Below are 21,674 nucleotides of genomic sequence, written 5' to 3'. Positions count from 1 at the left end.
TGGGATTGTCCTGTAGGTCATTCAATGTAATTGGAGAATCTAGTGTGTTCTGGTAGTCTTTAATAGTTGATTCTAAGACTTGTATTTGATCATGTATATGTTTTTGCTGTTCTTTGTTATATAGCCAAAAAGATTGGAGAAGTGGTTTATTCATACATCTGCATTTTGGATAGATAACTCTTAGTGTTTTTGTTTGTTTAGAGTTTTCCAATTTTCCCAGAAGTGGTTAGATTCTATGGATTCTTCAATTACATTGAGCTGATTTCGGACGTGCTGTTCCTTCTTTTTCCGTAGTGTATTTCTGTATTGTTTTAGTGATTCACCATAGTGAAGGTGTAGGCTCAGGTTTTCTGGGTCTCTGTTTTTGGTTGGATAGGTTTCTCAATTTCTTTCTTAGGTTTTTGCATTCTTCATCAAACCATTTGTCATTGTTATTAATTGTGTTAGGTTGTCTACTTAACATTTTTAGATTTGATAGGGAAGCTGAGTGGTCAAATGTACTGTTTATGTTTTCTACTGCCAAGTTTACACCTTCACTACTACAGTGAAAACCTTTGTCTGGGAAATTGTCTAGAAGGGATTGAATTTGTTGTTGACTAATTGTTTTTTGGTAGATTTCCTCACTATTTTCCTTCCATCTATAGTATCTCTCAATATTAGTCAGTTCCTTTGGCTTTGATGCCTCATGATTGAGCATAGCTCTGTTCAATTAGCATGCGATTTTGCTGTGATCTGATAGGGCTGTCAGTGTACTGACTGTGAACGCTCTAAGAGACTCTGGGTTGAGGGCAGTGATAAAGTAGTCTACAGTACTACTGCCAACAGATGAGCTATAGGTGTACCTACCATAAGAGTCCCCTCGAAGTCGACCATTGTACAAAGTCATACTCAGCGTCCGACAGAGCTGCAGGAGTTGTGACCCGTTTTTGTTGGTTATGTTGTCGTAGTTGTGTCTAGAGGGCATATGGCGGAGGGAATGCTGTCACCTGCGGATAGGTGTTTGTCCCCTGTGTGCTGATGGTGTCGGTTTCTTGTCCAGTTCTGGCATTTAGGTCGCCACAGACAAGTACATGTCCCTGAGCCTGGAAATGTCTGATCTCCCCCTCTAGGATGTAGAAGCTGACATCGTTAAAGTATGGGGATTCTATATGGGGGATATAGGTAGCAAAAATGAGGATATTTTTCTCTGTTGAGGTAATTTCCTTATTAATTTCTAGCCAGGTGTAAAATGTTTCTGTTTTGACTAATTTAATAGAGTGGGTTAGGTCTGCTCTATACCAAATTAGCATACCCCCTGAGTCTCTTCCGTGTGGCACATCTGGTAGTTTGGTGGGACTACCAGCTCTCTGTAACCTAGAGGGCAACCAGTGGGTCCGTCTCCTTTATACCATGTTTCTTGTAGGATGACAATGTCTGTATTTCCAATTTCTTTGATGAAGTCTGGGTTCCTGCTCTTTATGCCAAAGGCAGATGACTTCAGACCTTGTATATTCCAGGATGAGAAAGTAAAAGCTTTGTGTTCCATAGTGTGTAGTGTTGTTTTTGTGTGGTTTAGGCCCGGACCATCACAGTGATGTGAGCAGAGCATGTTGAGCATCTGATACATACCTCTTAAGTCGCAGGATGGGGCTTGGGCGGGTGTAATAGTGGGGGTTGAGCCGGATGCTCTGCACGGGGCCAGATGCTCTGGTCTGAGTGGGGTGTCTGTTGCTCCTGTATGAGGTGCTGGGGCTACGGTTGAGGGTGACGTCCTTCAGGGTCCTGGCAAAAGTTGGGATTGCTGCCTTGTAGAGGTGGACCTGGTCGTAAAGGCTGTTCAAGTCCAGGGTGGAGTGGTGGGCCAGGTATACATTAGGTTTTGAGGCACAGTCTCGAGAAATGCTTGCATTAACCCACTGTATGGTGGCAGGCTGAAAGTATTTGCGTGGTAGCAGGGTGGAGATAACCACTTGTGTGTTGGGGAAAGGGGAAGACGCTTTTTCAATCTCTCCCTTGAGTGCTGTTCCCACAATTTCCTGCTGGGCCCTCAGGTCATTTGTGTCCGTGTGAATTATGATGTGGCTGGGGGACCATTCCTGGTTGAGTCAATGAGGAGCACAATCTCTGGCTTTTGTGTGTCCTCAGTGGATGTGAGGGGGTTGTCAGGAGGGCTGTTGTCTGTCCCGTTGTGGTCCGGGTCTGAGGTGGGCTGTTCTGCTGGCTTCTCTAGGGGAGTGTCCTGCTCTCTGTCACACCTCAGGTTTCTCACCTCTTCCTTCAGTGCCATGTGTGCCTCTTTAAGTTCTCTCACCTCAGTCCGGAGAGCAGCCAGCTCTCTGACAGCCGTCCATCTCCACCTTCAGCCCTCCGGGTTTTGTTGGGGTAGGGGGTCTTGTTGTGCTGGTCTTTTTTGTGGGTTGGTTCTGTCTGGATTGTGTGGACTAGCTCTCTGAGCTCCATCATGTCTCTGTCCAGCGGTGAATTTATCCCTCTCAATGATAGAGGAGCAGTGCAGTTGTGGGACCTGGGTGTGTTCAGTGCTGGGGGGTTGACTATCCTCGTCTGCAGGACAGTTTGAAGAGGTGTGATCAGACTCACTCAGGATGGGGGAGTCGTCACAGAGAGAGAGAGAGAGCTTTTCCTGCTGTGCTCTCTCTTTGATCCTGTAAAAGTCCTGCTGGAACTGCATGAGGATGCCCTGCACCATTACTGTCCCAGACTTGCACACGTTGACAGAGGTTGTTTCAATTTCCTCAATGTCTAGTATTCTGAGTTTCCACCCTGGGCCAATACCCTCTCTCTTGGCATAGGGGTAGTGTGCTCTTATAGCACTGTGCCATGCCAGAGGATGGTCTGCGTGGAAAATTAAGTTGCTGACGCTCCCCTCTTTGTAGCAGTCGGCAAATAGTGTCTCTGGATAGTCCTTGAGGAGCTTTGTTTTGTACTTATTCCTTGTAGTGTTATTTTTAACATCCATGGGGTACTGTATTGTAATGACCTCTGGACAGGGATAAGCCATTGGGGCTTCAAAGGCCTCTGCATTTGGGTGGGTGGGCTGTGAACCTCTCCTGCTATTGTTGGGCTTACGAGTTTCCACACACCTCTTCAGTGCTAATTGAAGGTGCCGCCAGGTCTATTCTGTCCTAGCATATTGGTAGCTTAGTATACGTATTTACTTAGCTATACAGTTGAAGTCGGAAGTTTACATACACCTTAGCCAAATACATTTAAACTCAGTTTTTCACAATTCCTGACATTTAATCCAAGTAAACATTCCCTGTCTTAAAATAAAGTGGTGATCCAAACTAACCTAAGAATGTGAAATGTCAGAATAATAGTAGAGTGATTTATTTCAGCTTTTATTTCTTTCATCACATTCCCAGTGGGTCAGAAGTTTACATACAATAAATTGGTATTTGGTAGCATTGCCTTTAAATTGTTTAACTTGGGTCAAATGTTTCGGGTAGCCTTCCACAAGCCTCACCTGAAGTTGGGTGAATTTTGGCCCATTCCTCCTGACAGAGCTGGTGTAACTGAGTCAGGTTTGTAGGCCTCCTTGCTCGCACACACTTTTTCAGTTCTGCCCACAAATTGTCTATAGGATTGAGGTCAGGGCTTTGTGATGGCCACTACAATACCTTGACTTTGGTGTCCTTAATCCATTTAGCCATAACTTTGGAAGTATGCTTGGGGTCATTGTCCATTTGGAAGACCCATTTGCGACCAAGCTTTAACTTCCTGACTGATGTCTTGAGATGTTGCTTCAATATATCAACATACTTTTCCTTTCTCATGATGCCATCTATTTTGTGAAGTGCACCACCCACAACATGGTGCTGCCAACCCTGTGCTTCGGCTTGTAATCCTCCCCATTTTCCTCCAAACATAACGATGGTCATTATGACCAAACAGTTATATTTTTGTTTCATCAGACCAGAGGACACAAAAAGTATGATCTTTGTCCCCATGTGCAGTTGCAAACTGTAGTTTGGCTTTTCTATGGCGGTTTTGTTTATACTTGCGTACTATTGTTTGTACAGATGAACGTGGTACCTTCAGGCGTTTGGAAATTGCTCCCAAGGATGAACCAAACTTGTGGAGGTCTACAATTATTTTTCCTGAGGTCTTGGCTGATTTCTTTTGATTTTCCCATGATGTCAAGCAAAGAGGCACTGAGTTTGAAGATAGGCTTTGAAATACATCCACAGGTACAATTCCAATTGACTCAAATTATGTCAATTAGCCTATCAGAAGCTTCTACAGCCATGACATAATTTTCTGGAATTTTCCAAGCTGTTTAAAGGCACAGGCAACTTAGTGCATGTAAACTTCTGACCCGCTGGAATTGTGATAGTGAATTGTTAGTGAAATAATCTGTCTGTAAACAATTGTTGGAAAGATTACTTGTGTCATGCACAAAGTAGATGTCCTAACTGACTTGCCAAAACTATAGTTTGTTAACAAGAAATTTGTGGAGTGGTTGAAAAACAAGTTTTAATGACTCCAACCTAAGTGTATGTAAACTTCCGACTTCAACTGTATATAACAAAATTGTCTTTTACTTTTTGGCTTCAGACCAACTATTTCTCTCTCTCTCTCAAACACATGCAAGCAGGAACACAGACTTCACACACGGCAGTGAATTATCGGAGGAGTTGTGTGGGGTGGGGGGGGGGCTACTGAATATGACTCTTCAGCCATCATTCACTTTTGGGGATGGCAGGGTTTGTGTTTGTCTAAGGTCTGGCTGAAGGCTGGACTAGGTGGCGTGGCAGGATAAGGATCTGATTTGATCAACCATAACCTCCATTGTAAGCTTGTCTTTAAAAGCCACTTCAAAGTCTTGCGTGACGTTAAAAGGGCTTTAGGCTGTTACAAGCCTGTTTCATGAAAGTTATTTTATAGTTATTATCATCATCATACTATACTCACAGAGGGACTTTTGCAAATGTTGTTAGTAGTCAGGCCTGGGGAAATGTAGCCTACTGCAGCTGTAAGCTGTTATGTAGTCCCATGGCTGTAGCTTAGGAAAGTTAGATAAATGTTTCGGATAGTTTCTCCACCGAATGCGTTCCAGCCTCTGATCCAAGGGAAGGGTTGGTTTGGTTTGGGGTGAAAGAGAAGGGGTTTATATTGAACCCTTATTATCCTCAAATATCCATGCAACAGCTGCCCCATTTCCTCGGCAACCTCTGTCGCCATGGCGCTTCGATGTCGACATGCCTCCATGTCAAAGTCTGCGTGTCTAACACGCTCTGTATTCACTGGCCGACGAGCGGGTGAGAAACACACACACACCACAGGAGGCTGCGGACGGCAGGACGGCTCGTAATAATGGCTGGGATGGAATGGTATTAAACACATGGAAACCACGTGTTTGATGCGTTCGACACCATTCCACGGATTCCGTTCCAGCCATTACTATGAGCCAGTCCTCCCCAATTAAGGTGCCACCAGCCGCCTGTAACACACAAACGTATTTTCTCCATTACACAAAGACGTTAGTATGCATAAAAACATTCACCAGTTTTATCCACTTGTCAACACCCTCCTGTTCTAGCTTTATGAATACATGTAGAACACACAGTAACGTCGGACCCCGTTCACACACAGAGACATGCAGACAGACACGGTCACACACAGACACATGCAGACAGACACGGTCACACGCACAGCAGTCAGTTCAACACCTGGTGAATGTGTGAGGCTGGTGTGTGGTGTGTGAGAAAATGGTGTGTTTGTGGGTGTGTATGAGGGGCCAGTGTTCTCTGATAGAGGATCTCCTCTGTCTCCTAAAGACACAGCTACACAACAGCACTCGGAGTCTTTGGCCTGTTCCTCGAATCCTTCAGGGAAGATCGCTCCCTTTGTTGTTTTTAATCTCTCCTCCTCATTAACTCTCCAGCTCCTCCTCCCCCCCCCCCTTATCTTCTTCCTCCACTGTCAGAGGGGGGGAAAGCAGCGTTTCCATGTCAACTGCAGAGCTGGAGGAAATGGATTTCTGCTGTGCTGAGTGCTGATGATGTGTTTTGCAGCTTGAACAGGGAGAGCAACCGGGAATAGGGGGAGGGGGATTGGAATGGGATTTGGGGGAGTAGGAAAGGAAGGGGTGAGTGAGATTGGGGACAGGGGTGGTTGGTAAGAGGAGGGTTAAGGGGGGCTAGACTAGAAGGGTATTGGAAATGGGAGTGGAGGGGGGGGGGCGATTTCCCCAAAACCACAGCACCAGATGGGAGCTTTTGATCCCACAAATGAGTCTCTCTTTCATCATGATTAACGGATGCTATTCTACTCCATTTGATTTAGTTCAGTACTGTTCTACGCAATTTCGACTCACTGTTTGGAGCTTTTCATAACCAAGTCCTTGAGGCGCTTGAGTTCCTTCCGTTTCCACATCAGCTGCCTCGTATAGCACTGCAATCGGCTGAGTGAATGAATTTCGCAACTTGGATCTTTGACTTGTGCTCTTGTTGGGGTTAAATTGGGACAGCCAGTACCTCATGGAGGAGTGAGAATAGTTTTCTTCCTCCTCCTCCTCTCCCTCCTCAGTTCCCTCTCTCTCGTTCTCTCTCTCCCACTCTCTCGGTCTGATTTCCTCCCAGCTGAGAAAACAGGCGCGGGGACTCTTGGCAGAGGAGACAAGGAGAGGGCTTTTCCGACGGCGAGAGAAGTGAGTTTGCTGCAGTGAAAGAGAGCATTGTGTTAGCCTTTCACTGGGCTAGGCCGGGCTAGGGTACATCTCTCGGCTCTAGCTGAGTTAGCACCCACAGCATCACTGTGCCTCTCTAAAGCAGAGAGGTTAGCCTTAGCAACGCGGTGACTGTTTCCCAGCGCTTTCACTCAATGGCTTTCTCCATGTCCTCAGTCCATCACAGGTCAAGTTCACTTCCCGCCATTTTTCCTTTACGTCACCGGAGCCACTTTGCATGAGTGAATTAAAAGGACATTTTGTTACCAGTTGTATGCATAAACTTGTTCAAACCTCCGCGTGTGTGTCAGTGTGCTGTATTTGCTGTATGTGCTGTATTTTATATGACCAAATATGCGTAAGTGCAAAACTATATGTTTGTTTGTTTAGAAGTATGTGTGAGTTTGACCATGTATGGTATTGTTTCCTCTCTGTGTGAATGGTCTGACACTAAACTGCTCCCCTGTATCCCCTGTTCAGGGGCCACCAACAGAAACAGATGTTGCATTTCCCCTCTGCTTAAATCTTCATAAATCTCTCTCTTTCTCTGCAAGTCCTGTTATGTTGGCTGGTGTCTCCGAGTGGAGATGAACACACAACTCTGCTGCAGTCATCATTACACAGATATCCTCATCTTGTATTTATCTTTGGGTTACCTGTTGATGCTCTGGAGGAGACATACAACTCTACCAGACATAGACATAACATAGACTTTATATCACAACACAGACTTTCTCCCTGTATTTAATCCTGTGTCTGTCCAGAGCTGTAATTTCTATTTGTGTTCGCCTATATTACTCTATAAAAGCACTGTGGCTCTTCATCCTGTGTCAGTGGGACAGCTGCCCGGATGCTGGGTAGGATGCTGGGTAGGGGGGGGGGTTCCTGGCCCCTGGATGGGCCAGAGCTGTAATGGCAGCATAAAGAGCTTAAAAAGACGCGTAAATGTATTTCCTGTCCCGCCATACACATATCGCATCACATCCTGCTTTCCTCACAATGGATCAGACGGCTGCCCATGAAATCAGATCCCTGTTTCCCGAGCCTTCATTTGCTCCTCTGTCTTCCCCTTCCCTTCTTACGCCTCTTCTGCCGCTGCCTGGGTGGTTTAGGTGAGAAGTTGTTACTGTCCTTCCTGCCTCTGCTTTCTGTGTACGTTTGTTTCTTTTTTGTTCATTTGGTCTTTCTCGAGCAGTTTAAGATGGACTAAGCAATCCATGCAAGCTAGATTTTTTTTGGTTTGTTCCATATTGGCACTTTTATCTTACACCACATTTGAGAAAAAAAACAGAGGGAGCCATAGGGTCTGTGTGGAAGCATGCACATGGTGTTTGTGTTCAATGTATGTGTGAGTCTGGTGTGTGTCACTCAGGGTATGACGATGTGTGATGTCCTGTGCCCAGAATGTCAGACTAACGTTATTACCACACAAAGACAGCCTATTGTCAAGGCTACCGTCAGACTGGCTAGGCCTGGGTTTTCCCTAATGCTCTTCCCAATGGATGACCCGGCTATACATTCCTGATCTGTGTGTGTGTGTGTGTGTGTGTGTGTGTGTGTGTGTGTGTGTGTGTGTGTGTGTGTGTGTGTGTGTGTGTGTGTGTGTGTGTGTGTGTGTGTGTGTGTGTGTGTGTGTGATTGGTGGGAATGTGTCTAATGAAGAGAGATGAGGGGGTAATAAAATAACAATCCCCCCTTTCTGTTGTGTTCCACCCAAGGCAACGCATCACTTCCTGTTGCACAGTTACAGGAAGCAGGAAGTCTGTGGCACATGGGGACCACGAGGACCGTCACTGGGAGAATCAGGAGCCCTTTTTATACCTGGTGCTAACATATGTCCTTTGTCCTGATCTTGTCCACATTCTGATTGTGCCCACATTTTTGGACCGGTGTAGACGATTAAAAGACGCATTGTGGTCAGATTGTGATCACATCTTCCATTTAAATCATCATTATCCCATCCTATAAAATAATTGACAGGGGGCACCATTGACTTGTGGCATCAATATGTGTCTTAAAATAAATACATATTATTTTTTAAAGAATATCTGTAAAAGAATTTGCGTACAGGGAGGGACCATTCAATGTGGACGAATAAGAGGGACGTTTTAATGCAATGTGTCTGAAAATGTGGGCACAATCAGAATATGGACAAGATCAGGAAAAGGATGCATGTTAGCACCAGGTATAAACGTGTGCAAGGGGGACAGGTTGACAGAGAAGGATGGCTCCCCCACCTCTGAATTACCAATTTAACCCCTGACATCTACTTTTACAGATTTTGGCTTGGGTTACAATCAAGTGCTATGCTATTGACTCATGTTTGTGTCTGTGAGAGTGTGTGGGGGGCACGTTCTAGCATGTTCCCTGCACATGGTCCTGCGCCGTGCCAAGGCTGACTAATAACAGCATATGCTTGTTTTCCAGAGCCCATTCTCTCTGCCAGTTTACCCAGAATTCATTGGGGCTGAGCTAATGATGTCAACTGGAGGGTTTAATGAAGAAGCTGAGAAACAGAACCGGGCCCTTTCAGAACACTAGAGCGACCATTGCCTTGGCAACAGCACACAGGAGTAGTGTAGCACGAGGGGACGAAATGGTCATTTTGGGTTTAAAGGTACATCCACTGTCGCAGGCTAGCTAAGTCATCATCCGAATAGAAGGATGAGTTCCCCTCGTGGGGAAGGACTCGACCCCTGATTCACCTGGCTCACATTAGTCCTTCCTCCCTGAGTCAGGACCCATTCCCTTGGTTTTGGTTAGCGATGTGCACCGGGATATTTATAGATGTTTTGTTATTGTGTAACCTCTTGTATAAGGCAAAGAGTGTAACCTCTTGAGCAAAGAGAACGCAAACCAGGAAAAGAGGCCTCACTGCTATGATGAAGGACAGGAAAAAGGACTTCTCTTTCTTTATGTAATTCTGGAACTGCCCGGTGTTTTATTCTTGTGCCGTACAATAGAGGTTTCCTGTGTCTCTGTTTTGACATTGAACTGACTGTCAATGTGCAACCAATTTCTAGTTATCTTGTTGCAACTTCAACTATTTGCAGTGCAGTCGGCCACATCATTCAAGCACCTGTAGAACAACAATCTCCCTCTTGTTTTTTTCCTTGTTCTTTTATTGCTGCTCAAGTGGTGTTGCATGTGCTTCCCAGTACTTCCCACTACAACTGAAGATTCTGGCGAGAGCTGGATTCATACTCGTGTCGCGAGGACTACACACATGCAGCTACTGTGGAACACCAGCCTTGACCCCCCCTGAGCTACATCTGACCTCTGAACCTACCTGCTCATTTCTTCTCCTTAACCAAACAGTTTAGGCTAACAGCGTTAAAGGGACAACTCCACCCAGAAATGATCTTTCGGTATTTCTTTCACTAGTCCGTTGTTGACATAGTCCCTAAAGTGTTTTGCTTGTCAGCAATCCAGTTTTCAAGCTATGCAACTTTCAAAATACAGAGATCGTCCCCGTAGGAGGCATTTTGCATCGTCAGATGCTACGCAAAATGCGTCATATGGGGGATGATTTCTGTATTTTTGGAAGTCGCATAGCTTGAAAACTGGATTGCTGACAAGCGAAACATTTCGAGACTGTGTCAACAATGGACTAGTGAAAGAAATTCCCCAAATATCATTTTTGGGTGGAGTTTTCCCTTTAACGCAGTTTTTGGCTGGAATTTTCCATTAAGTAAGAGCAAGATTTAAGCCCATGTTGCAGGAACAGAGCCTGTAGTGGTTGACACCTGCCTTAAGCCTCTGATCCGAAACCACATCTCTGATCTCACTGGCTTTTTCGTCCTATTACGGGCTAACAGACGAGTACGGATGGGATTTGAATCTGTGTTTGCCATAATGACACTGGTGCTGGCCACATGCATTAACCTCCCCGAGCCACGCTAGTGGCCTGATGACACCTACCTGTTCATCATATTTAAACAATCCCCTCAGGCTATAACAGATAAAGACGAGCGGGATTTGAACCCTTGTCGGCGGAATTTAATCACGCTCGCAGGACAACAGCCGTATCCCTCTGATTCACACCCCAGCTCTGTCTACACCACCAGAATAATGAGCTCAAGGTGTTTCTCAATTGGGTTCCGCGAGGTGTCGCCTAAGGCCTAGATTCAAAATGGGCCAAGGAATGGTAAACGCTGCGTGTCTGCTGAATCGGCAAGCTCCTTGAAATGTCAACCCTGCTGTAACGCGGATCTTCTGCGGCCCGGATTGAAGCCCCTAGGATCCCACTGATGCTAGTCAAGCAGAAGCCACGATGTGTTATCGTATGAATGATTCTGTATTATAAACTGGGTGGTTCGAGCCCTGGATGCTGATTGGCTGACAAAACCGTTATTGTTGCTGCTCTAAATACGTTGGTGAACAGTTTATAATAGCAATAAGGCACCTTGCGGGTTTGTGTTATATTGCCAGTATTTTGTATTTTATTAGGATCCCCATTAGCTGTTGCAAAAGCAGCAGCTACTTTTCCTGGGGTCCACACAAAACATGAAACATAATACAGAACATCAATAGACAAGAACAGCTCAAGGACAGAGCTACACACAGGGCTAAGGGCTGTATCTAAGAACAGCCTTTAGCCGTGGTATATTGTCCATATACCCCACCCCCTCGTGCCTTATTGCTTAATTAGATCACTGTGACGCTAAAGTAGTTCAACAATTACATAGAATTGTGTAGCCTAGTATAAAAGTGTAGTGGTTATATAGCACTGGGCTAATGTACCTAAAAGCTCAACATTTGACCTTCTTCCCATACATTTCTGCATAGTTCCATAGATTGCCCTACATACGTATGGAATGTGATTCATTTAAATCCCCAAAATAGTCTACAGATATGTATTGCATAATGTGTGTCCACATTCACTTAGAAGACTGTAGGAGAATAACACATTTCTGCTGAGGAAACATCGTCTCCTCTTTCACCCTCCCCTCATCCCATTTCCCTCCGTATTCACACCGCAGAAGATACTTCAAACGGGCGTGGGAGGGAGCGGAGTCTGCTGGGAGCAGAGGATTGTGGGAGAGCGTGGTGCTGATGAAGCTTGGTGGATGTGGGCCACAGTTAAAACGGAGAAACACTATAAACTCAGTGAACTGATGCAGAACTACTGCCACTTAAAACCCCTGGCAAACAAAAGACTGGAATACTTACTTATTTGATGGACTGTAATGCCTTGGGTAGGCCCATCTATAATCATGATACGTGATTATGCTACAATTTAAAATCTGTAAATTCGTATTTACAATGACGGCCTACCCCGGCCAAACCCTCCCCTAACCCGGACGACATTGGGCCAATTGTGTGCCGCCCTATGGGACTCCTGATCACGGTTGGTTGTGATACAGCCCGGGCTCAAACCAGGGTCTGTCGTGACGCCTCTAGCACTGAGATGCAGTGCCTTAGACTGCTGCACCACTCAAGGAACCCAATTATATTCATAGGGACTTTGTGTTTGTCTTGAATACTGTATCATTCTGCACTGTGAATTGTGTTGACTTTTTGTATTGTGATTTTATACAGAACAAAAAGACACCCTCTTAAGTTCCCTCGGGAAAAATAAAGTTATTGTATTTTAGTTACCGTACAAACCGAGACGGATGTTTAGAAAAGACGGAAGATGAGCGTTTAATGATTTCAGAGCCTTTTATTTGAAATGTCAGTGTTCAAGAGAAAATAAAACAGCAATATAAATATTAGCATAAAAATGAAGAGATTAACACCGGGAGGAGCGTAGGAGGTCTAAGCATTTCATAAGAAAGATATTACAGCACGAGAGAGGATTAATTCAGCAGCGGACGGACGTACACACATATATAATATTTATAATAATTTGCTCATATGGACAGAGAGGCATTCTTGCGCAAATGCACAAGAAATATAAAGCACAGAAAAAGGTTACAGAAGGATAGAAACATTTTTTCAATATCATTTTTTTTGTTTCGTTTCTTTACAGGGTAGTAAAATAGAGATAGAGAAAATGAACACAATAATATGCGCAACACATATCACAAGTTAACTAGTCTACGTGTGTGTCACTCTGTTTACTTATCGTCTAAAGTTATTAGCAACTTTCTTTATATTTACACTGAAGAGTTAGTTAGTTGGCCTTCGTGGTGCTTAGTTACTACATTGCAACAAAAACTGTTGAAGAACATTTCAGAGATCGTTTTTTTTCTCCCGCTGTGGTTTTCTTATTTTTCTTGAAAAACAAATACAACACATTCCAGTAAGCCACGCCTTGAGGAGAAGGGACTTTTAGTTTGAAAATTCTGGATGTGGTCCGTACTATACAAACAATTGGCTCATACCATCGACAGGACTAGTGTTTATTTACAGAGGGGAAGAGCCTTCACAGGACCAGGGGGTGGAGGGATGGAAGCAAGGGGAGAGTCTGAGGTTAGCGTTGCCAGAAGGGATTTACACTGAGGGGATAGATACAGCGAGGAGCTAACTCTGTCCCCCCTCCCTGCTTCTGAAGTGGTATCTCCTCTGTGACATGGAGGGATGTGCTTGTCTCTGTTGACCTCTAACCTGGGTCAGTGCATTAGAGGACGTTTAGGGGTGGACTAGGAGGGAGGGTCAACAGTGGTGCCTGTGTACATTCAGTGAGTAGGGCCAAGGTCATTGCCCCTCCCCGTCAATCTAATTGTACCAACCCAGACGTCGTACCCCTCAGCCCACCCCTCTCCACTCCCCCTTGAACCCAGCCTTCATGCAGTGGTGTCCAGCTAGTTGCCGGACAGACGGACGGACTGACGGCAAAGAAAAGACTTCATACTTATCTTATACTACTGAGTCATCAAAAAACACTTCCCACATCAAGAAATATAATCATCAGCACTTCAGGGTACGTAGCAAGGGATGAACACTCAATCTAGACTCTAGCGGCCTAAGAAGTGTCTATCTCCTAAGCACGCCGTTAAAGATCTCTACTTTGAAGTTATTTTTTTACCCTGCGTCTCATCTTTATAGTATGAACAGTGCATCTCTATGGTCTGGCTCTCAAAGTGGGACAGCCAGTGAGGTGAGGGCACATCATCTGGTTGAGGAGGGGATAGAGGTGCATGGGTGGACAGCAGGAGGGTCTCTATACCCATCTGGGTAGTTTTAAAAGGGGGCAGCGCCTACTATGCCACCAAGCCAGCAAATAGGGCTGATAGTACTATAACATGCCCTTCCCCCTCAGTGCTAGTTTTCTAATAGGGTTCATGCTCAGGTCATAAAAACAGTGAAAGATTCAAATCTTACCATTTAACTATGCTTACAAAATAATATTTATCATTTTTAGCTACCACGTCAGGTAAATGCTACGAGGGCATTCGTCGACCTGTATTTTTTTAAGGTGGTCGTCCTCGTTGCAACACTAATTCAATGCATAGTTGAATCTTCTAGAAGGTCTGTGGTTTGAACACATAGGGACATGCAGAGTGGAATACTACTGTACCAGTGCAATGGAATACCCATTCCCGTGTCCCAAAGAGCTGTGGTGTAGGATCCTATAAGGCTGATCCTATATAGGAATCTTATCATGGCAATCTAGTATAGTCAACAAGGATCTACTTTCCATCTCAGGAAAATAAGGAATTATAATTATAATCCAACATGAAACATCTTATGGAACATCGTTAAAATATCCACCTGTGAATACGTCACTGGCCAAAGCCTTGTTATCCAAGCAAAGTTGCTTACACTCAAACTGTTGTGTCTGAAGTGAATTCAAATTCATTGATTTAACCAAAACACAATCCCCCCTGAACCCGCATGTCTTCCGTATCTGCAAATAGTATTAATACTTTTTTTTTTTTTAAGAACACAGGCTTTCCAAAAAGACAACTGTTTCTAGATAGCTTTCAGAAAGAAAACAAAAACAAAAAACAAAATGTCAACGCTGTTCGCTCTTAAACCTTCAACCCATTCCAGAGCCCAAAGACAAACATTCGCAAACATCTCCACATTTCGTGTTATCATATGAGCGTGACCAATAGAATCCAGACCCTGGTTAGAGTAAATGCATTGAGAGGAGGTGTAGGGGATGGGGCGGTAGAGGGGGGGGGGGGATTTCAGTTCTCATCGGGTCGGTTTTCTCTTTTCTCATCGTATTTTCCATATCTATCCATCCTCCACCCATCCTACTTCTTCTCCTTCTTGGTGGACTTCTTCTTGGAGGCGGGGGTCTGGGCAGCCTTGGGGGGTTCAGGCTGAGCGGCGGCCTCGGAGGGCTGGGCCTGCAGGGCCTGATGTTGGGCTGCCATCTGCTGCTGCTGCATCAGCATCTGCTGCTGCTGCTGCTGCTGGGGGTTGGAGGTCAAGGTGGCGGTGCTGCCAGGGATGTAGACGTTCTGACGGTAGTCCGGCACGTGCTGCAGGGTGAACTGGGGGCTGTAACGGGTGCTTAGTCCCATGGTGCCCGGCCCCAGGGTTGCGGTCGCCTCGCTCACTTCTGGGGGAAAGAGGGGCAGAGCGGGGAGGAGGAGAGGAGGGGAGAGATGGAACATATGAATAAGGTGTTCTGACATTGCAGTGATGACCTGCAATATACATTGATGCTCACGATTTGTTACATTTCCATTGTGACTTGTATATATGCTAAAGCACTCATTGCTTTGGTGAAACTCTTAGCATGCTTATGTAAAGCTAATTGGACTGAAAATAAGAGAATTGAGAGAGACTGCAAGAGTGTGAGTGAGGAAAAAAAAGAGAAAGACAGAGAGAGAGACTGGTGTTACAAAATGGTGAATGTGCTGACATTTTGTCGAGGTGGAGAACATTTTGCATTTATGGTGTGCGTCTGTGTTCATTGCTGTGTGTGTGTGTGTGTCTTTTTCCATTATGTGTGCTCTGGCTGTGTGCGGGTGACGTAGCTTCTAGCTCGTAATTCTCTCCCAGCCCCTGCATTGCAGAGCTACAGAGACACACACACACACGTCCCCTCCGCTATTCCCTGCTCTCTGGCTCTGCTACACACAGCGCAGGCAGCCGTAAACACACACATGCTTACACACACACACACACACACACACACGCTCACACACACACTCACACACGCTCACACACACACACACACACACACACACACACACACACACACACACACACACACACACACACACACACACACTCAAGCTAGTATAATTAGACTTCAGAGGAAAAAAATCTGGGACAACAGCTTCTTCCACAATGTTGTTTCTGCTTTGTAACTGGCTGTGCTATCCTGGTTGTGCAACCGCTGTTTGATAGTGTCAAGGAACAGCAGGCACCGATGGCACTACTGCATAAACATCTAGTTGCATTGAATAACATTCTGATCCCTCTGTTTCCAGTCGTCATCGTGACTCGTCTGGTAGCCAGGCTCCGGCTCTGTCTGAGGGAGTGTTTCCTCCATCTCATTGTGATGACCAATAGACATCATCCAGCCAGAGACAGAACGTTCTATCATTCTCCCAATGGAAACCTCAGGATCATGTCCGGTGTGTGTGTGTGTGAGCAGCGCTTAGGAGGGAGGAGTGTGTGTGTGTCTGAGGGAGGGGGTAGCACTCACATCTTTAGCACTCACCCCCGCAGCACTCACATCTATAGCCATGAAATGCTTTGAAAAGGCTGGTCATGGCTCACATCAACACCATCATCCCAGACACTCTGGACCCACTCCGATTGACATACCGCCAAAACAGATCCGCAGATGACGCAATCTCTATTGCACTCCATACTGCCCTCCCCCACCTGGATAAGAGGAACACCTATGTGAGATTGCTATTCATGGACTTCATGAGCTCTGCGTTCAACACCATAGTGTCCTTCAAGCTCATCACTAAGCTCAGGACCCTGAGACTGAACACCTTCCTCTGCAACTAGATCCTGGACCTACTAACGGGCCGCCCTCAGTCGGTGAGGGTAGGCAACAACACATCCTCCACTCTGACCATCAACACGTGGGCCGCACTTCAGGGGTGCGTGCTTAGTCCCCTGCTGTACTCCCAGTTCGCCCAGGACTGCATGGACACGCACAACTCCAACACCTTCATCAAGTTTGCTGACTACGAGACGGTGGTAGGACTGATAACCGATGATGAGGCAGCCTATAGGGAGAAGGTCAGTGACCTGGCAGTGTGGTGCCAGGACATCAACTTCTTCCTCAATATTAGCAAGACAAAGGAGCTGTTCGTGGACTACAGGAAATGGAGGGGCGAGCACGCCCCCATCCACATTGACGGGGCGATAGTGGAGCGGGTCAAGAGCTTCAAGTTCCTCGGTGTCAACATCACTAAGGAATTAACATGGTCCACAGTTGTGAAGAGGGAACGACGATGCCTTTTCCCCCTTAGGAGGCAGAAAATATTTAGCATGTGCCCTCAGATCCTCAAAAAGTTCATTTGGACTGGCCGCATCACCGCCTGGTACGGCAACTGCAAGGTATCCGACCGCAAGAGGCGCCACCGAGTGTGGTGAGTACAGCCCACTACATCACTGGGGCCTAGCTCCCTGCGATCCAGGACCTTTATACCAGGTGGTGTCAGGGGAAGGCCCAAGAAGTTGTCAAAGACTTCAGCCACCCCAAGCCACAGACCGTTCTCTCGGCTACAGCATGGCAAGCGGTACCAGTGTACCAAGTCTGGAACCAACAGGACCCTGAACAGCTTCTACCCCAAAGCCATAAGACTGCTAAAAAGACTGCTACTAAATTACCTCGTACCCCTGCACATCGACTCGATACTGGTACTCCCTGTATATAGCCATGTTATTGTTACTCATTATAGTTATTCACTGTGTATTTATTCCTTGTGTCATTTTTTCTCTTTACGTTAAACTCTGCATTGTTGGAAAATGACCCGGAAGTAAACATTTCACTGCTGGTCTACACCTGTTGTTTTAGGAAGCATGTGACAAATAAAAATAGATTTCATTTGGTGTCAATGGTAGTAATCACAATGGAAACAATGACAGAAGTCTGTGTGGTAATAGGTCTTACCACACAGAGGTGTGTGTGTTAGTGGGCCTTGCTCTCAAGGCCAATCTGATGTGTTTCTGTGTTAGACTGATTAGAAGGCAATCTGCAGCAACAGCCCAAGAATGAGTCACTCGCAGTGTGTGTGTGTGTGTGTGTGTGCGCAGTAACTGCGGCAGAAAAAGCATAGGGGGAAGGGAAGGGCTGTGTTGTCATAGAGCTCTGAATCGTTTGCTCTGCACGGGCAAGAGAACATGTGTTTGTGTGCTAACACTGTGTGTATCTGTGTTATGTGTGTGTGCTAACACCTGTGTGTGTCTGTGTCATGTGTGTGTGCTAACACTGTGTGTGTCTGTGTCATGTGTGTGTACTAACACTGTGTGTATCTGTGTCATGTGTGTGTGCTAACACTGTGCGTTCTGTTTGCCAATATATGTTCGCAGGTGTGGGAACTGTATACAGTGCAAACACTAAGCACTGTAATATTATTGCATTAAACAGGTTTCTGTAATAGTTACTGTATATATCTGGAGTACTGCTGGTAGCATTTGATATAGTCTTTGAACTTGTGTGTGTGTGTGTGCCAGTACAGTGGGCCATAGAACATCAATGAGGATAGAGAGGGCTTTATCAATGAGTCTGGCTGCATGCCCTCTAACCAAACAGGAACAAACCCTGACCCCTCCCTACCTACCTTCCCCTCTCCCCCAACTCTGCCCTTCTCTCCATTATACAACACTACAATGAGAGAGAGGAAATTATTGAATGTCAGAGGCATAGGCATATGGTGGTGATGAAAAGAGAGGGATAGAGTATGATATTGAGGGTCTGCAGGTAGACCATAACAAAAGAGGGCTTGAGAGAGTGGTAGAGGATGGGAACAAGTGATAGAAAGATGGGATAGAAAAATAGAGAGGTGAATGGAGAAGTGTTGGACTCACCGTTGGCTGCGGCCATCAGGGCTTGGAGCTGCTCGGCCTCAGTGGGGGGGTTGGGCCAGGGTCCTGTTCCCATAGCCATCTCAGGGGGACCTCCAGCCCTGCAGGGACAGAGCGAGAGATAGGACACATATGTCAACAACCAGCGGCCATTTTAGAACTGTAATCTTTTCTGCTTGTGTTATTGTGTGTTGCTGGTCCCTGGTGTGACGGTTGGTGGTCTTTGATGTCAAGTTACAGGGTCTGATGATTAGCAGACACAGCCTGCAGGCAACGCAGAGAAACGAAGCTGGCATACACACACACACACACACAAACGCACACAAGGTCCAGGGGACCTAACTATACAATATTATGCTGATACTTACAGTACCAGTCAAAAGTTTGGACACACCTACGCATTCAAGGGTTTTCTTTATTTTTACTATTTTCTACATTGTAGTAGAATAGTGAAGACATCAACACTATGAAATAAACCATATGGAATAATGCAGTAACCAAAAAAGTGTTAAACAAAACAAATTAGATTTTAGATTCTTCAAAGTAATCACCCTTTGCCTTGATAACAGCTTTGCACACTCTTGCTATTCTCTCAACCAGCTTCATGAGGAATGCTTTTCCAACAGTCTTGAATGAGTTCCCACATATGCTGAGCACTTGTTGGCTGCTTTTCTTTCACTCTGCTGTCCAACTCATCCCAAACCATCTCAATTGGGTTGAGGTCGGGTGATTGTGGAGGCCAGGTCATCTGATGCAGCACCCCATCACTCTCCTTCTTGGTCAAATAGCCCTTACACAGCCTGGAGCTGTGTTTTGGGTCATTGTCCTGTTGAAAAATGATTGTCCCACTAAGTGCAAACCAGATGGGATGGCGTATCGCTGCAGAATGCTGTGTTAGCCATGCTGGTTAAGTGTGCCTTGAATTCTAAATAGATTACAGACAGTGTCACCAGCAAAGCACCCCCACACCATCACACCTCCTCCTCCATGCTTCACGGTGAGAACCACACATGCGGAGATCATCTGATCACCTACTCTGCATCTCACAAAGACACAGCGGATAAACCAAAAATCTCAAATTTGGACTCATCAGACCAAAGGACAGATTTCCACCAGTCTAATGCATATTGCTTGTGTTTCTTGGCCCAAGCAAGTCTCTTCTTATTATTGGTGTCCTTAAGTAGTGGTTTCTTTGCAGCGAATCAACCATGACAGCCTGACTCATGCAGTCTCCTCTGAACAGTTTATGTTGAGATATGGCTGTTGCTTGAACTCTGAAGCATTTATTTGGGCTCCAATTTGTGAGGCTGGTAATTCTAATGAACTTATCCTCTGCAGCAGAGGTAACTCTGGGTCTTCCTTTCCTGTGGCGGTCCTCATGAAAGCCAGTTTCATCATAGCGCTTGATGGTTTTTGCGACTGCACTTGAAGAAATGTTCAAAGTTCTTGAAATTTTCCGGATTGAGTGCTCTTGATGTCTTAAAGTAATGATGGACTGTCCTTTCTCTTTGCCTATTTCAGCTGTTCTTGCCATAATACGGACTTGGTATTTTACCAAATAGGGCTATCTTCTGAATACCACCCCTACCTTGTCACAACACAACTGATTGGCTCAAACACATTAAGAATGAAAGAAATTCCATAAATGAACATTTAACAAGGCACACCTGTTAATTGAAATACATTCCAGGTGACTACCTCATGAAGCTGGTTGAGAGAATGCCAAGCGTGTGCAAAGCTGTCATCAAGGCAAAGGGTGGCTACTTTGAAGAATCTCAAATATAAAATGTATTTTGATTTGTTTAACACGGTTTTGGTTACTATGCGATTCCATACAGTTGAAGTCGGAAGTTTACATACACTTAGGTTGGAGTCATTAAAACTCGTTTTTCAACCCCTCCACAAATGTCTTGTTAACAAACTATAGTTTTGGCAAATCGGTTAGGACATCTACTTTATGCATGACAAATGTAATTTTTCCAACAATTGTTTACTGTTTGCAACTGCACATGGGGACAAAGATCATACTTTTTGGAGAAATGTCCTCTGGTCTGATGAAACAAAAATAGAACTGTTTGGCCATAATGACCATCGTTATGTTTGGAGGAAAAAGGGGGAGGCTTGCAAGCCGAAGAACACCATCCCAACCGTGAAGCACGGGGGTGGCAGCATCATGTTGTGGGGGTGCTTTGCTGCAGGAGGGACTGGTGCACTTCACAAACTAGATGGCATCATGAGGAAGGGGAATTATGTGGATATATTGAAGCAACATCTCAAGACATCAGTCAGGAAGTTAAAGCTTGGTCGCAAATGGGTCTTCCAAATGGACAATGACCCCAAGCATACTTACAATGTTGTGGCAAAATGGCTTAAGGACAACACAGTCAAGGTATTGGAGTGGCCATCACAAAGCCCTGACCTCAATCCCATAGAACATTTGTGGGCAGAACTGAAAAAGCGTGTCCGAGCAAGGAGGCCTACAAACCTGACTCAGTTACACCAGCTCTGTCAGGAGGAATGGGCCAAAATTCACCCAACTTATTGTGGGAAGTTTGTGGAAGGCTACCCAAAGCGTTTGACCCAAGTTAAACAATTTAAAGGCAACGCTACCAAATACTAATTGAGTGTATGTAAACTTCTGACCCACTGGGAATGTGATGAAAGAAACAAATGCTGAAATAAATCATTCTCTCTACTATTATTCTGACATTTCACATTCTTAAAATAAAGTGGTGATCCAAACTGACCTAAGACAGGGAATTTTTACTCTGATTAAATGTCAGGAATTGTGAAAAACTGAGTTTAAATGTATTTGGCTGAGGTGTATGTAAACTTCCGACTTCAACTGTATGTGTTATTTCATAGTGTCGATGTATCCACTATTATTCTACAATGTAGAAAATAGCCAAAATAAAGAAAAACCCTGGAATGAGTAGGTGTGTCAACTTTTGACTGGTACTGTAGGTGCCGATACGAAATGTATTGTGATTCGATACTGCGGTTTTATGTTACAAACATTTTGCTCAAAATGTCTGCTGGAAATGGAAATAAAAGTACCTGAAACCTGTTGGCTCACTATTTAAACAATGGCCACCAGCACAACACA

At 45.2% G+C, this 21,674-nt stretch overlaps 1 protein-coding gene across 5 annotated transcripts in view; it reads right to left on the bottom strand.

The window, feature by feature from the left end:
• Positions 1-12,312: 12,312 nt before the first annotated feature.
• Positions 12,313-21,674, bottom strand: part of LOC120048177 (protocadherin gamma-A11-like) — a 119,636-nt gene continuing 110,274 nt past the window's right edge. For 4 of the 5 annotated variants that reach the window (XM_038993933.1, XM_038993935.1, XM_038993936.1 and 1 more), the window contains exons 3-4: positions 18,572-18,669; positions 12,313-15,128 (exon numbers count right to left, since the gene is read on the bottom strand). In XM_038993933.1, the coding sequence (XP_038849861.1) occupies positions 14,818-15,128; positions 18,572-18,669 (409 nt within the window). In that variant the 3' untranslated portion in view covers positions 12,313-14,817. The remainder of the gene's footprint in view (positions 15,129-18,571; positions 18,670-21,674) is intronic. The other variant, XM_038993932.1, reaches the window with a different exon arrangement.

Source organism: Salvelinus namaycush, chromosome 5 (genome assembly GCF_016432855.1).
Source record: "Salvelinus namaycush isolate Seneca chromosome 5, SaNama_1.0, whole genome shotgun sequence".
NCBI classification, from domain to species: Eukaryota; Metazoa; Chordata; class Actinopteri; order Salmoniformes; family Salmonidae; genus Salvelinus; species Salvelinus namaycush.
The sequence above is the reverse complement of the archived record's forward strand: the minus strand, read 5'-3'. Positions and strand labels throughout refer to the sequence as shown.